The sequence below is a fragment of the Cryptomeria japonica genome, chromosome 1 (genome assembly GCF_030272615.1).
Source record: "Cryptomeria japonica chromosome 1, Sugi_1.0, whole genome shotgun sequence".
In the NCBI taxonomy this organism is placed as follows: Eukaryota; Viridiplantae; Streptophyta; class Pinopsida; order Cupressales; family Cupressaceae; genus Cryptomeria; species Cryptomeria japonica.
This window is the reverse complement of record NC_081405.1, coordinates 557,169,167-557,187,572: the sequence shown is the minus strand read 5'-3', so window position 1 is coordinate 557,187,572 and position 18,406 is coordinate 557,169,167. Positions and strand designations below refer to the sequence as shown.

General features: G+C 34.1%; 1 protein-coding gene across 1 annotated transcript; it reads left to right on the top strand.

Moving 5' to 3' along the window:
- The first annotated feature begins 218 nt into the window (after positions 1 to 218).
- Positions 219 to 1,700, top strand: LOC131074865 (scopoletin glucosyltransferase-like). Its single transcript, XM_059211012.1, has one exon. The coding sequence runs from the start codon at positions 219 to 221 to the stop codon at positions 1,698 to 1,700; it is 1,482 nt and encodes a 493-aa protein (XP_059066995.1).
- The last annotated feature ends 16,706 nt before the right edge of the window (positions 1,701 to 18,406 follow it).

Below are 18,406 nucleotides of genomic sequence, written 5' to 3'. Positions count from 1 at the left end.
AAAAATATTTAAATAAATTATCTATTTTTTATAGTTATAAATAATTAATTTAATAGATAAAATTATAATTAAATGAACCTTTCATACATTTATATTAATAAAAAAAAAAATTGAGCAGATAGATCAATTATACAAATGAAAAAAGAAAATCTATAATCTACCTATTACTCATAAAATATGAACCATCATCATAAAATTATTTGGTTGGTGTACACCACATGTTACACGAGTCTGCAGGATCCATCCTTAAGCAAGGCTGGCCGACGGCTTGTGGGAAAACAGCTTTCGCGGAGGCAGAACACATTCCAATGGCAGAAAGTAAACACGTAGTGATGTTTCCTTTCATGGCGCAAGGCCATTTCATTCCATTCCTCAGCTTGGCTAACGCTCTTATTTCCCGAGGCCTCACCGTCAGCTTCCTCACCACCAGAGCCAATGTCTCCAAATTGCAATCCCAGGCGGTCGGATCCTCTATTCATTTTGTTCCTCTTTCTCTCCCGCCCATCCATGACCTCCCCCCCGCCTGCGAAAGCAGTGACGCTCTTTCCTTCATTGACGGCCAGTTGCTCTTTATCTCTTCGCACAAGCTTTCCCAGCCGTTTGAAGAATGGCTGGAGCAGATCATGGCAGAGCCCTCACGGAAGCCCGCCTGCATCATAAGCGACCTTTTCTTACCCTGGACAGCACAATCGGCTTCCAAATTTGGAATTCCGCGTGTTGTCTTCCACACCACAGGAGAAATGGGGGCTTCTCTTCTGCAATATCTCTTCACCAATCCGATCTCGGATATAATAAGCGACGGCCAAATCATAGAGATTCGCGATCACTGTATCAATGTGAATCTGAGGCGTTCGCAGGTGCCTCCAATGTTGAGAAGCGAATCAAGCGTGTTGTTAATTTCTGTTAACCCTGGGGATGTCTCGATTCGGCAGGCCTATGGCTCGGCCAAAGAAAGCTGCGCCGCAACGCTTGTCAATACTTTTGACGGGCTCGAACCAGAGTATGTTCGGTATTTAGAGCAATCCACGGGTAAACCCGTTTGGAGCGTAGCCCATACTCTACACAGATCTGAACATGGGGTCGAAAATGAGTCAGCGTGCATCCGCTGGCTGGACACCCAAAAGCAAAACTCCGTCCTTTACGTTTCGTTTGGATCTCAGGCATTTCTTTCGGCAGAACAAACAAAAGCCCTCGCCAGGGGCATAGCAGCCAGTAAGCAGCGTTTCATTTGGACAATCAAAGACCCAATTGGAAGCCACGTTAATTCCTGTGATTTTCTTTCCAAGGATTTCATTGAAGAAACGAAAGACAGAGGAGTTCTAATCCATGGGTGGGTGCCTCAGCTGCTCATTCTGTCACATCCTGCGACTGCGTTTTTCATGACACACTGTGGTTGGAATTCTATATTAGAGAGTATAAGCAATGGAATTCCAATGGTGGTCTGGCCCATGGTATTCGATCAATTTATAAACGCCAAATTGGTAACTGAGCGGTTGGGTCTTGGAGTGCAGATCTGTGAGGGATTCGATGCGATTCCCAGTAGTGAAATTGTGGAAAATACATTGAAGGCAGCCATGGCAACGGAAATTGGGGAAAATATGCGTCTACGGGCCCTGGGAATCAAGGAACTCATTAATGAATCGTCCTGCAATTTAAGCGGTATAGAAGGCTTTGTATCTTATGTCCTCAACCTTGGCTGAACATATCTTTAGACTTCTGCATGATCGTGGATTATGGTTTGATTGTGATTTCTCAGAATAAAGAATAATCCCACTTGGTAGGGTCTCCTTGTTTAAGGTTCTCTTTACGGCAGTTATTATTTTTGTAATATCTTTTTTCAATAAAAAATAACCAGCAATTGCATCTTAGTGTGCAATGGGTATGTCGAAAAGGTGTGGATTGTCAATGAAGAAAAAAATTGGTCTATTTTTTATCTACATTTGTGCAATACATGAGGTCAATTAATAAGCTATTTAGAAAATGATGTTGTTTGTGCAACAAAAGTCTCAATAGAGAAGTGATAGCTTCAAATCAACTATGTATCCACTATCAAGATGCTCATTACCAAGAGTCTCGTGTTTGTTTGCAATAGAGGTCTAGGAGGAGGGAATGCGGGAGGAGAGGGAAAGAGATGGATAGATAGATAGAGAGAGGAAGAGAGAAATAGGTGGAGATAGAGTGTAGAGAGAGGGAAAGATAGAAACATATAGAAAGGGAAGGGAAAAGGAGAGAGATAAATTGACTTTTGACAAGTCATTTTGTGCCAACAATCTAAGAATAACATGTCCTCGAGCAAGCTCAAGGTTGTATGTTATTTGATTGAGTATATGATAATTCACTTTTAAGGCCTCTTCAATGTACCCATTACAAACTTAAGGAAGAAAATATATAGATAGAGAGAGATAAATAATTATAAATTAAATTAATTCTAATAACTTTAAATTATTATTTTTCAATTTCATAAAAGAACAAATATATTTTTTAAAATCAAACATAATTTTTAATTTATATAAATTATTTTTTTCATTTAATATTAAAATTAGTATACAAATAAATTTATGTTTTCTATTTTAATCCTAAAAAAAATTAACTAGTTAATAAATTAAACTAATTTTAATAATTTTTAATTAATATTTATAAATTCATTAAAATTCTTCGATAAAAAGTAAATTTCAAGTTAAATCTTTTTAATATATATAATTTTTGTTTTCTATTTCAATATTAATAATTATTATATAATTAAATTTACAAATACTTTTATTCTCTCCCCAAGTTACATACTATTCTCTTCTACTCTTTTAATATGATCTAATATATTGATTAATGATTTATTGTTTTAAAAACTGCACTTAGATGGGTTTTAAATTGTGACCTTCGACTAGAAGAAAGCTTTAGATTGATGAATTTGGAGAGAGCAATAGAGAAAGAAGGGAATGCCATATAGACGCCTCCCATGACATCGTTAGCAGACAAAAAAATGTGTGTGGAAAGTAGTTGTCAAGACACTAAAAATTGTGATCGTTCAATGGAAAATAACATGTGAAAATGGTGAAAAAAAAAATCATGATGAATGGTGCATATCAACGTGATTGTCTTGCGTTGACGATCAAAGTTAGGGTGTTCATTTCATATTAGGTAACGTCTTCTTGTTATATATATATATATATATATATATATATATATATATATATATAATTAAAAGTTTTAATTTATGCATATTTATAATTATATCATTTAATGTGTATTTTTAAGATTATTTGGAAACAAATAATGTAATTTTTAATAAGTGCATGTGTAAATATTACAAAATGTACATTATGTTTAAAAATATTCAAGATAAATGAGTTTAAGTTACACTTTCATTCAATTATGTGATAGTTTTTAAGGTATTAAAAATAAATGTATATTTTTATTTCTTAACCTTTTTAGTGTATAATTACTCAAAATTGTCTATTTATACTAAAAATCTATCATTTAATCAAGGTATCTACACAAATATTGATTGGTAAAATTGAGTGAGAGATAATCAAATAAAATTATATACCTATTTTGGAATACTTAAAGGTGAACCACTTACGTGGATATGAAAATATTCCTTGACATAATAAAGAGTGGATAGAATTAAAAGATTGATTCCTAAGTAATTATTAGTCCCCTAAAGTTCCATAGGAAATTATTAGTAAAACTAGGGATATGATATGATAGACAAGAGAAACCATAAAAGATTTTGATCAAAGGAGTTGTTAGATAACTAGAAGGGCCATAGACCAAAAAATAGCAAGGAATGTTTTGACTCTAGACTACTACTTGGAATTAGGGCATCATTCAATGGAACAATTTTCATTACAAATGAATATGTAGCTGAGTTATTTTGTATGATTGAAGTGTAAAGGGAAAAAATTGAAGAGAAGAAAGCATCTAAATAAAAAATATTAAACTTGAAGTTGAAATAATCAATAATGAAATGAGAAATTTTAGCTAATGATGAAAAATACAACAAGGTATCACCTATCTAGAGAAAGAAACTCTAGTGCATCTATTTCTCAATTGGAGGACATTTACTTAATGAAATATCTATTGGTCTAGGGGAGAATAAAAGAGTTTTGGTGATCACAATAGAATTTGTAGAACCTGCAAGGAGGTTAAAGAGTGTCTTGTGTAGAATATGTGAATATTATGATAACCTTTATACTAATGATTGTCCCTCCTTATTATTATAATTAAGGATAAGTCTAAAGAGTGTCTTGTGTAGAATATGTGAATATTATGATAACCTTTACACTAATTATTGTCCCTCCTTATTATTTTAATTAAGGATAAGTCTGGTCATGAACCTGAGTGTAATCATAGGGTTGAAGAGAATGGGACCATCCATAAAGGGATAGAAATATATAGGAGTTTTAAAAAAACTATCATATGTAGAACATGGATACACAACCAAGATGGAGGAATAATCTATGTATAATAGATCAAATACAACCAACACCTTGAAAGTCTAAAATGAAAAATCATTCACTAGCTATAGAAACTATTATGATAATAGAGGTTGATACAATTATTTTACTAGAGGATTTAGTAGACGAAGAGGACAAAATAAAATAAGAAGAGAAGATATCACATATGACTATTGCAATGAAGTGGGGAATCATGGCACTAACTATAGAAAAGAGATGAAGAAGACATATGCATTTTTTAATAATAACATACCAAAAAAAAACCTTTAACTACAAGGATAATCAAATAATATAAGAGTGATAAACTATTAATAAGAGAAAAGAATGATATAGCCTAAATTCAATGAAGGAGACAAAAAGTTTAAAGATAATACCTAAAGAAAAAACCTCAACATTAGGATATATCTGTTGGAATCAATGAACACTGAGAGGGGGGATGAATCAGTGCCCTGTCATTCACAAATTTATTAAGATGATTTTGTAACCACCAGAAGCAAATAACTTAAAGAAAAGTGCAGAAAAGTAAACCAATTAAACATGCAACCATAACACCAAGATTTTTACGTGGGAACCCAAAAGGGAAAAACCACGATTGGATGTGAACCCACAATATTATTATGCTATGGCCAGTAGTAAAATAATATTACAAGAGTGGAATGCACTTGCATTCAGGCACACTGCCTAGAGCTCACTGCTCAATTAAATACAAGTTTGCAACCCTAGAGGACTCACTGTCCTAAAAATGAGATATAAAATAAAATACAATGTCTAAACTAGATTATAGCATCTACATATGCCAAAAATTAGTTCAGGTTAGGCTCAAGAATGATCTATTGTCACTCTTCTGGAAAACTGCTCTATTTTGCTTTGCTATAAAATACTGGATCATCAACACTCAAGATACACACGTGAAACTGCGCTCAATCATTTCCAGCACAATCTCGTACACATACCATCCCCCAAAAGGATCATCCAAGTCGATCTTATATATCTACACCACCAAAATAGATCTCCAACTAGTCGGCTTCACAAAACTACAAAATGTGAAATGTGTAGGCTCATGCCAGCTCAATCCTTCTACAAATCCTTATTCCTGACCTAATATATATGATCACAAGCTTCCCATAAGTTGGCCCAATCACCTTGAACTCATCAACATCCATCGGAATCACCTCAAGGAATCTGGACCACATGCTACACCATCAATCAAGAGAATAACCTTGTTGTTCCTGCAATATCGGATACCAGACCAAGAGACTTGCACTAGAATCAACACTGGAGGCAGGAATTGCCTGATAAGCTACCTCAAACATCCAATCAACTATTCCAATCACCGCGACCAAAAATGAATCACCGAAAATGAATAATTCTCACTAGATTTATACATTGAGTTCCACAAGCCATACTTATGCTCATGAATAACCAAACTTACTCAAGACTTCCGGTAATCCCAATCTCTGTATACCATATAGGATTACTAGGTTGAGTTGGAATCAATGACAACCCCTAAGTAATCTTCATGCATCTAACAACATCAATCTTTACCAAACTAGTGTCTTTTGCCAACAATCTCCCCCTTTGGCATTGATGGCAACACTGTGAAAAATGACAAGTGTTCCAAGAGTCCAAAAACTGCAATAAATCTAAAAATTTGAAAGTCTATACACTCAACTATCTCCCTCTAAGAATATGAACCATTTTTCACTGCTCTCTCTCCCCCTTTGACATCAATGGCAAAGGTAGGAAAGTGCCAAAAATTATATACAAAATAATGTGTACAATGATCTACAGAAACTTGAAAATATCTACATAAGTTTCCTTCAAGGATTTCAAATACTCACTCCATCCTCTTGGGAAACAATCCAAAACATTAATGAGGGCGCTAAACATGTATGCATGAACTTCTACACCCTTTAGATTTGTCGAGACATCTTTTCCTAGAGAAGTCACTGCATCCAGTTGAGCACCAAGTAAAGTATCCATCTGGGGAGTGATTAAACTTCTCAATTCTCCCACTCTGCTTATCATTTGTTGCTTTTCCTTATTCAAGCCCTTTATTTTATCAGTGAGGTCCATTAATTGGGATTCAAGGGTACTCAGAAAGACTAAATGTGGGACAAATGATTGTGTTATACCAGCTAGTGGCCCTTCAAGATCTCTTATTTTCTTATTAGTGTCTGTAGAAAATTTAGGCAAAAAGAGACATGATTTAAAGATTGTACCACCTTCATCCAAAGCTTCCTCAACACTTTTCACCATAGATTTCAAAACTTCACTATTAGCCTCAATTGTTTTCAAAAATGTTTGGAGCCTCATTTCATTAAACTTGCTCAAAAAATTTATATCCGCTGCTTTCTCTAATGATACAAAATCTTATTCAACTTTGTTCAACATACCCTTAAGCTTACCAGAGGGTGTGTCACTGGAAACCTGCTTAAGGTTAGGCAAAATTTTCTCCAAAACTGTAGTTGCCAAAGATATAACCTCTTTCTCTTCAGATGCGGACTTAAGTAAGTCCTCACTTGCCTTGATTTATGTGAGGGTGGCTAACTTTAGTGCTTGAAGAGGGGACGGGGTACTCAAATCTACCAGACCATGAGAAAAATCATCCTCATCATCTGCAATATACTTTCCTTTGTCAGGAACAGTGGCTTTTGTCATGGTCATCGGAGCCTCATCAGTCTACTCTTCACCTTACTCCTTGACAACTTCTTTTGTATTTACATCCTCTTCTCCTTTCACACCTTCACCTTCACCCTTTCTTTCTTCACCTATCTTCTCACTTATCATCTCAGCAATGATCTCTATCTCTAGAAGATCCTACATAGCTTCACGGAAGTTGTCAACTGCTTGATTATCAGTGGTATCGTTTCTAATTTCTTGTCCAACCAGATCAATCTATATAGATGGTTGATCCTAATAAACTTCTATAACAGAGATACAATAGTGAAGGAACCTTCAATCTTACCCGACTTAAGAGATTCATCCATCTCAGATTTCTTCTTGCCTGCTCTTGTTTTTTTGAATGGTTCTCCTTGTGTTTTTGACTTCTTGGAAGGTGGAGCATCACCGAATACAAGTTTTTTGACTACCCTAGTAAATGTAGTAGTTTCCTTCACTTCTATGACCTCTTCATCTGATTCAGTTTCCTCCTTTGTTGCTACATACTTCCTTGCAGATTTATCTTTCTTCCTCTTTTCTACTCCACCGGTTGATGTTGGTTGTGACATAGGTGGAGGAACCGGCTTCTACACACTGGAGGTAGGTGAAAACTTACTTTGTTCGGCCTTAGCTTTCTTGGAAGGAGTGGGAACTGGTTTAGCTTGCGGCTTCACCATATCTTCCTTCTTTAGTGTATTTTTCTTTCTGGCTCTCTACACTCTACTTCTTGGGTTATGCCCATTTGTTCAACAAGTTCTTCAACTTCCTTTCTAACTTTTATTTTTCTTCTGGGCCCAATGAATTTCTTGTGCATGTCTAGATCCTTCTCATTGAAAGTGCCAAACCTCTCCTCTTTGTTGTCCATTAGTTGACTCAATAAGTGTTGATCATATGCATCAAGTGTGACTGCATCCACCTCATACTCCATGGGCATGATCCAAACAGTTCTTGGCTCAATTGCCTCCATATGACACTAATCCTTGTCAACCAAGAAACATATAGTTTTTTCATATTTTTCCACTCTCTTTACAAATTCTCTCTCTGATTTTCATATTGGCTTGAAAAGTTTTGAAATAGCCCCATAAAGCTGATTTTTGCATTACATTGTCACCCAAACCCAACAATCCTTCCTTGATTTCATAGCCACCGGTTTTTCATAAGCCCATTGGAATTTTCCAATTTTGGGGATCTCATTCATGAAATAAAGTGCTAAACAGACAATTAGGGAGCCAAACTTGGAAACAAGTTTCTTATCTTTCTTTATCTTCTTCAAGTTTCTCATTAACTCATTAAGGAGTATTGTACAAAGATCATACCTTTTGTCTTCCTTCATCATTTCATAGGCTGCAAATATGACTGTGTCGTATATAGAATTCAGCCTACTCGATTGATATACCTTGTATCCAATCACCATCAAGGCAAATCTAACATCGTGCTCAATAATATCATTGATAATCATCGACCGACTATCAAACTGAGATCTAGTAATCTTCGTCAGTGTTGTATTTTGTATTTTCCTTAATCAAGGGACTTCATTGGTTGCCTTTAAATATGTAACTTCTTTAATGGCTTGCTTTATAAGGACAATCTAGCCACATGGATTCATCATGAACTCTACTTAGAATGTAACAGGCCCACTCTGCTTCATCAAGTACCGGAAAATGAATAAATTGTGCAAAACCCTTATCTTGAAGTACCCTTAATTTAAGCTTCATATTTCCCACACTATCCGACAGATGCTTGTTGTAAAGTGATAGCATATCAGCATTACCTAATTCTTTGATGTTGCAGTGAATATAAGCCCTAATATCCTTGTTATGAAGCACATCATACGGGACTAAAGAAAATACACCTTTTGGGTCATCTTCAATGGATTTAAATAGATACCCCTCGAATACAGGTCTTGCTCTCTCAAAAATTTCCACCACCAAAGGAGTCACAACACCAAATGCGGATGCCATGATGAATTTAGGGTATGAAAATATTACTCGCAACTTGATAAATACCTCTTTCGATCTCAACTAGATGTTAGAAATCTCTAAATGATCGCCTCTAGCTCAATTATCATAGCTCAAACTGGTTCACCTTGCTCTTATGTTCTTACTCTTCGATCACAATATGAAAAATGAGTGACTAAAATGCCCTTTTTAACCTAATTTCAAGTTGTAATAAATGCACAACCTTAAGGTCTTCCAGATACATTTCTTTTCATTCATTTCATTCACTAGATTATCAGACCACCATAAATCTTCAGATTATCAATTGCATAACTGATCTCCATCATTTGCAACCATCCTTGACTGGTTACAGATCTTTGCAAGGGGGTTCTAAAATCTACATGATAATCTGCCCCCTAAGGCAAAAATGCCCTAGTTACTGGATGACGTTCCATCACCGAATTCAGGTGTGGATCCATTCTGTACATTTGAATCTTCCTTTTTCACCCACATCTTCTTATGTTGATCTCTTATCTCTTCCACTTTAGCTTTTCCTTTTTTATCTGATTTATTCTTGTTCACTAGTACGTTCTTGGTTATGCAATATCTTGAAATATGATCTACTTTGTTGCATGCATGACAAACAACATTCCTTTGCATAGGCTTTAAGTTCATTTGATTTGGTCTCATCCTGCATTGGTTAGATATATGTCCAAACATCCCACAGGCATGGCATCTCTTTTTCTCAAAGTTGTTTATCACTGTTATGCACATGTTTGATTTATGACCAAAGTTGAACATGCATATGAAACATTAACCAGTAAAGGTAGGACCATTGTTCATATTATCCATCATCCCATTATTCATCCTACTTCTGCATTGACTTGCCATATGACCAAATTTACCACAAACAAAACATTTACCATTGAATTTATAGGCATTAGGTTTTCTTACCAAAGGTTTCTTGATCAAATTCAAGTCATCGCATGTCTTTTCCATGTCTTTAACTTTCCAACATCTCATCTAACCGGGCTGAACTAGCTTTGAAATTTTCCTTGTACTCATTTGCAGTAGTCAGCTCATCTCTCAGAATTATGATCTGTCTTTCAAGTTCTTGTCCATCATTCTTTTTTTGCACCAATTCAAGCTTCAACTAATCATTCTCATATGTCTATCTATAACATTCATCAGATCTATTCTTCAGTGATTGAGTCAAACTTTCTTCATTCTTCTTTCGGTATTCAATCTCCTTTGTGAACTTCATTACAATAGCTTGCATCTCATTCTTTAAAACTGCATTCTCCCTGGCCAACTTCTCACATTCATTTGTCTTATCTTGTAGGATTTGATTCCCAATACTTTGTTCTTCTTTCTCCTTCATCTTATCCATCAGCTCCTTTCTCTTTTCTCTAGAAGTGTTCAATTGATCTTTCAATGTCTGAATGAGTTCTTCAATTGCATTCATATTTCTCTTCAGGTTACTCTTTTCCTTAATCGCTTCATCAAGATCTTCCAATACCATAGTAAGTTGTTTCTGCAAACTAGAGTCCATTCATTCAATCTTCTAGATCTTCCCCAAGTTGTTAGGCTTCTTCGAAGGAATGAGGCCCTGATACCAATTTTTGAAATCAATGAACATTGAGAGGGGGGGTGACTCAATGTTTTATAATTCACAAATTTATTAAGATGATTCTTTAACCACCGGATGCAAATAACTAAAAGAAAAGTGCATAAAAGTAAACCAATTAAACATGCAACCATAACACCAAGATTTTTATGTGGAAGCCCAAAAAGGAAAAACCACGGTGGGATTTGAACCCACGATATTATTATATTATGGCTAGTGGTAAAATAATATTACAAGAGTGGAATGCACTTGCATTTAGGCACACTGCCTAGAGCTCACTGCTCAATTACAATACATGGTTACAACCTCGGAGGAATCACTATCCTACAAATGAGATATAGAAGAAAATACAATATCTGGACTAGAGTATAGCATCTACAAATGCCAAAAATCAGTTCCAGCTAGGCTCAAGAATGATCCGTTTTCACTGTTTTGGAAAACTGCTATGTTCTACTCTGCTACCAAAAACTAGATCATCAACACTCAAGATGTGCACGTAAAACTACACTCAATCACTTCCAACAAAATCTTGTACACATACCATCCCCCAAAAATATCATCCAAGTCGATCTTATATATCCACACCAACAAAATAGATCTCCAACTAGTTGGCTTCACAAAATAGCAAAATGAGAAATGTGTAGGCTCATGCTGGCTCAATCCTTCTACAAATCCTTATTCTAGACCTAAAAGATACGATCACAAGCTTCCCATAAGTCAGCCCAATCACCTCAAACTCATCAACATCCACCGAAATCACCTCAAGGAATCCGGACCACTCGCTACACCATCTGGGGAAAAGTTGCATACCAGCTATTAGTATGTTCAAGAAACATTTAATTATTTTAATGGTTAAATATTGAATGATCTATAATTTTTTTTTAAATATATGTTTAATATGTATCTCTTGAGTGAAAAATGGGAAAATTTAGGTACGAGATGATAATTTTATAAAGGTCATTAATATAATTTGCATTCATTTTTAACACTGTTTAGAAAAAAAACTATTGAATTGTTATCTATAGTATTTAAAAAATTAATTCTTATCACTTCCATCCATTACTATAATGGAAATGAAAAGGGGATATAAGAATTGTATGGACAAATTAAGTAAATTTTATTGTATATTTTTGCATACCAATCCTTTTAGTCCTTGCATATTAGCCATGTGGCTAATATTCATCTTTAATGCCTCTTTTTTGACACATCAAATGTGCCTCTATATTTTCTTCTAATATTTGGTGCAATTACATAAGCAATGTGATTGCAATAGGATCTTCATGGGAAAATAAAATCCTCGATGGTTTTATGAAGCTCATGTTTTCATTTATAAGAGACATTATATCCCTATATTATTTAATGGAATTCTTTAACAATATATTTTAATATTTTATCATGCGACTATAGAATTTTTTTAATATTGGTATTATGTACATGGTTTACGTGGCATTTCCTTAACAAATTTATTGACACTTGGAATTTTTCCTAATGCAGCATTAAGCAACCTTAAAGAAAAAACTTGAGACGTATTTGAACTATAATTAGATTATAACAAACTTTTTGTGTTTAAATTCATTATAACATGTTATTTAATTATATATTTAATTTAAAAAAATTTATTAGATTAAATTATAAAGAGAAATAATCAAATTTTATTCCAATTTTGTGTCTAAATCAATAGAACTTATTAAGTATACATTTTTTTAAGAATTTTTTTTATTTAGACTATTCTAAAAAATGTTTCTATGATATCCACCCATGTATGGAGTGCATACAAATGCTCACCCACCCCTACTCTACTTGGATTCTCTAACTATTTATAGATTAGAACCTGATAGTTAGACTAAATTTGGTTGTCTTAAATTCCTAGTCACTTTGATGGAGGTGTCTCACAAAAAGAAGGTTCGGGCCTGATTAGTATTCAATAAACACAAAAACCATTTAAATGAGATATCAAGAAATATTTGAACAAGAACATCATGAAAACAAAATAAAACATAAGTATACTCATGAAGCTCCCATCACAACTTCCTTGTCCTCCTTGCCTCCATGAACTTTGCTAGCTCCAAAGTTTGACAAATGGAGAGTTGGACGGAGATGAGTGAATGTGGATTGCTCTCCTTGTGCTCAATAAGGTAAGTGGATTGATGGATTATTGGATTATTGGATTTTAGTAAGGATTAGAAGAGGATGAGAGGAGAATAGAGCAGCATGAGGATGCATGAGAAGTGGATTCTTTTGTGAGGATAATTGGCTCCAATTTATAGATTGGAGAAGGCCAATGGAGGGCCAAGATTGATTTGATTATGAAGGGTTGAGATTGATTTTGGATAGAAGGCATGGATCAAGGGTGCCTTGGGAAAATAAATAGGAATATAAAATTCCTTTGGAAAAAGGGGGGAGAAATTTGAATTTCAAACTTGAGGAATTAAAAATTCCAAAATAAGGATGCATTGAGGGATTCAAAAAAAATTGAATTTCTTTGAGAGATTCAAAGTTTGATGTGACATGAGTGGGAATTAAAAATTGGAGAATAATGATTATCATGATTATGAGAGATTCAAGGAGGATTAATTAGGTTGAGTGGGATTAGGAAAAGTGATTTGTAGGAATCACATGACTAGGTTAATTAATTAGAATTAATTAACTGAGTGGGTTTTAGAGGAAATAATTATTGAGAGGACTTTAGAAGAATAGGAGAAATTAATTTATTTGATAAATTAATTATTGGACTATAGTGACAGGATTAATTAATTAGATTTTAATTGATTCTGAGAGGAATAAGGATAACACAATTAAGCTAATTAATTATGTTGATAGGCTTAAATTAATCAAATGTTAATTTTAGGTGTCTACAGGAGGTCTTATCTGATTGGCATGTTTTTAGATTAAAAAAAGCATGTTTGTGCAATATTTTTTATCCAACCCAGGTTTGTCTAGGGTGATTTCATTATCTTTATTAATTACATTTATTTACCCTAAATAAATTAGAAAAAAAAAAGACTCAAAGAAACTATTAATTTATTGACAAAAATGTATATTCATTAGCAAACATTATTTGGCTTTCACAAGGATCATTATAATTTTATTCAATATTCACCAAGGAACTTTCTAATATTTAGTCATAATTGAATGTTCTAGGAAATAACCATCATATATCTAATAATATCAAAGATATTTCCATTGGGACCAATAAATTATTAATAGTGTCACTCTAAATATTGAAAATAAATTCAATAGAACAAATATTTTTTTATCAATAAATAATGTTTTTAAGAGACCATCCCAAATTACATATTATCATTTTAAAAGTTTAAATATTTTCCTTACATCATGGGATGATGTTAGAATTATCTCTATTGATTGTCAATCATCCTTTTAGCCCTAGGAGCAAAATTATATAATTCTAGTCAAAATGCCTATTATCAAAATTGCCAAAACTATACAATTCTAATCAAAATGCCCTATGTGAAAATGGGCTATAGATATATTCGTAAATTTTGAAAATACAACATTTACTGAAAATTCTATGGTGCTAATTTGTTTCCTTATTACATACAAAAAAGGTTTATTGGCCACATTCACACCATTACTTTTTATCATACATTGAAACCTCTTTCTCTAAGTTGGTATCCCAAGAAAAATCTCAACTAGCAACATCCTCACCATCTACATGTGGTGGTCATTAGAAATCCCATTCCCCATTTTGCACTTGCCTTCTAGGGAGCATATTTTACACCTGAGGATTGGACAATAATGGTTAACTAAGTCCCATTACATGTATGGATCAACTAGGAACATGGGACATGCTTTTTATCAAGGACAATATTAGGGATTGTCAAATCTAGGAATTTCTTCATGCCTCGAATAAATTTGGATCACAGCATATTTTGCATCACACCCTTTACCATTTTCTTCTCCACGCTACACTTTGACAAATTTGTCAAGAACATTGACACTATATCTATGTTTACATTATAATGATGAGTGGTATTCAAATACAACTCACCCAAAATCATCTCAATATTAAATAGGGCTATCACAACACACACTTTCAATATATATTTTAACCTAGCTTCTCTAATGGCACCTCTTAACCCATTTTTCTATGCTTAAAAGAAAGACAGATGACAACATCCATTTCTATTTGTAGTGTCATAAAATTGTGACCCTAGAAATTTTCGACTGCATTAGGGTCCTCACGCATGCAAGTTTGAATCCTCTAGCCTGATCGAAGACCTGATATTGCTTAGCTTGCAGAAATAGCTTCTTCCTTGGCCTCTGCATCACCTCGTCTGCACTCTACCCTGGAGAAAGGGGTAGGAAAGGGGCATGGCACCACTGTCCCCCCTTAGACAAGGGTGTGGCACCCCTTTCCCTACCCTATTTTGGGGCAGGACCCTTCCTAGGGTTGCATTGTTGGTTGTGCATCAGGCGGGAAGCTCCTCTGATGTCAGCTCGTGATGAAAATCAAATCCACTAACATGTATTTAAGGGGAATTCATCCTCTCATTTGCATAAGTTTGATAAGTTCAATAATTTGAAGTTGGATAAGGTTGGAGTGTGTCAAGTTGCATAAGTGATCAAGCATTCAAGAGCATTCAAGCATTCAAGCATTCTTTTCCAGCATTGAGCATTCTCAAGTCTCCCTTTAAGACTAGGTGTTGCATTCAAGTCAAAGATTCAACCATTGAAGAGGGAATTGATTTTAACATTCAATTCCACACAAGCACTTCTATCAACATTGTTATCACAACCTCCCTTGAGGTGATTTACAATTCAGTCTTTCATTTACATCTACTTGCAAGTACTTTCTTTCATTACTTGGTTGATTCCAAAATTGGGGTTTGACCTAAAGGCAAACCCCCAATCCCAACCCATTTTCCTCTCTTTTCTATGTGTAGTTGTACGTTGCAGGTGTGCAGTTGTACTTTTGGATTCAAGCTTCATTTGCAGAGGCAAAAATTCACGGATTTTTCGAAGGATCATGTACATTCCCGCCAGAGTCCATGCAATTTTTTCTCAAATTCGCAGGGCTAATTCGTCTTGACATATTACTACCAAATCCAGGTGCACGACTTCATCCCATATTCCAATCTCAAGTTATAATCAATTCTTTGTCACTTTTGTACTACATAATTCAATCAATTCCTTTCAATTTCCAACAAGGAAGAGGGGATCAACTTAACATTCCCAATTCATTCAGAATTCAATCCACCATCTTCATGTGGAGAGATTAAATTTAGTGAATTTTTCTTTCCTCTTCCTAATGTAACATGGTGAAAAGTGTTTGAAGGGTAATCAATAGAGAAAGTCTCATCTCTCTTTGAGGGAAAGGGCAGTTTCCTTCTTGATCTATCATTCACCATTTTTCCACCATTAGACTATTTATCTTACATGTTGGAAGATTTAGAGTTTGTGACACAAATAAAGTAGATCACCATTATTATATTGCCTTACATGGTTAATTCAAGCATATCAAGCCATATTTTCACATAAATTTTGTAATGTCGAGTACTATTTCATTATAGTTGTCAAGTGTTATGAGATCACTAGTTCATGTGTCATGGAATCATTGCTCAAATTATCTAATAGGTTCATAAAGATCTCATAATTCATTGAATTGATAGCCAATATACCATGTGATCAACCACTTTGTTGACCTTTCAATAAACATGTGATAGCTTGTAATATTTGAAATGGAATAGTTGAGTCCCCACTTCTTCAAGTAGCTTATTTAGTCTCCAGTTAAAGGTTGATATATTATGGATTTAATTGATGGTGTTCAAAGAGTCACCTTTCATGTGAAGTTTCTCTATGTTTAACCCTTTACGAATTCGGAGTTCAAGGATAAACACTTGAGATTTAAGTTTTATATTTAGTTCCAACTATAAGTGTTCTTCTTGTCAAGGTTAGATTGTTCCCATTGTGATTTGTGATAATGCAATCTAGATTTAGATTTACCAGGATTTCATTGAGAGTTCCAATCAAAGTTTACTTTAAACCACTTTGGATCATGAGGAACCCAACAGGTATCATCATGTGTGTTGTGGATCAATTTAACCCTAGAAACCCCATGAATAGGCATTTAATAAAATAAATATTAACATTCTAATAATTAAGTAATTTAATTACCCTAATAAGTGTTCTCTTAGTGAAGGGCACTATATGAAAAACATATGTTGATGCTGGAGATTAAAAATATTATCGTCAAATAGATATTGTCATCAAATTTTTAATGATTATTGAAACCTAAAATCTTATCATTTTGTAGTAAATATATAATGTTGGCATATTAAAAAGATCAAAATCTTTTGATGATTTAAGTGAAAATGAAATAAAATAACATCTTTAATTTGATTCTATAACTTAGCTAGTATATATTATTTGATTTGATTCAAAAATATCTATCTTTTTACCAAACTCTATAAATTTTGTGAGGGCTTCACCATCTTTACTTCCAATATAGATATTCTCTTCATAGTTGACATGTATCCCTCCACTTCCAACAAAATTATCCACATGGACACCCTAGGCTTTTCATATTCCACACAATGTGTACATATCATTTTTCAAAAATTTGCTATGCATACTTCCATATGAAATTAAATGTATAGATTCATACCTTCAATTCTAGATTCTCTTTCTACACTAGAGATAGGGAAGCCATCTCCAAGATAAGATGGATGGTCCAAAAATTCTCTTCTTTGTGATGAAGTCATTGGTTTACTAGTGAAAGAGTGTCTCCCTAATTTTTTCCATGTCTTCATTTACCATGTATCATTGATAATGTTGATGATGCAATAAGTGAGATCATCAAAAGTAGAGATACCCTAGTAGATATGCCCTCATTTGTAAATAATAATTTGGTAGTCATTATTTGAGAAAGACTACACCAAACTCAAAACATATTCACACTTCTATAGTAAAATCAACATATATGGCTTGCACATGCTTAGTTCTACATGTCTTAAGTTTTTCATAGAAAATCATAGTAAATAATCATATAAATTTATGACCCCTTTCTGTTGTAGGCTTAATATGAGATCTTTAATAGAAGCAAAGTGGTGCACAAAAACATAATCCTTGATAGGCCCTTGGTTATGGAGACTTTCAACTCCCCCATTCTAAAATTTATTAAAATTGTTTTCATACTTTCTCTTTGAAGGAATAATGAAGATTGCTTATGTTTTTTTCTTATTTTATATTGAATATATAATAAAATATAACTAACATGGAGTTTGAAAAATAGAATTTTTCACATTTTATGTCACCCTTAAGCCATCATCCATAACAAATCTATGATGCCAAAAATATCTTAAACACTTCCACATTTGACCTAAGTCCTAGAACCCTAAACCTTAAGCCTTCGCGCCTTAGCTTTTGACCTTGTTCTATTTTCACATTGACTTTCTTAACCAGTTAGATCACTAAAGTGTCATTGGCTAGAGGTTCCCAAAAGAAATCCTTTAACAACCCCAAGCTACCCACTACCGATTGTCTTGTCTTAGTGCAAATGCTACTTCAAAGATCTACAAGTAGAAAATAAGGTTAAAAAATAAACCTGTAGAGTTGTGGAGTTATGAATATAAGCATGCAATGGTGTATTCTGCAACTCTGCAAGTGGTAGCTACAGAGGAAGTAGTGTGTAAAGATTTAATGTATTCCACAACTTCACAAGTAGCAATTATAGTTCATTAAATGACTTGCAGAGCTATGAGGTGATG

Excerpts from the sequence above, each read along its gene's own strand:
- LOC131074865 (XM_059211012.1), top strand. The coding sequence starts at position 219 with ATGTTACACGAGTCTGCAGGATCCATCCTTAAGCAAGGCTGGCCGACG.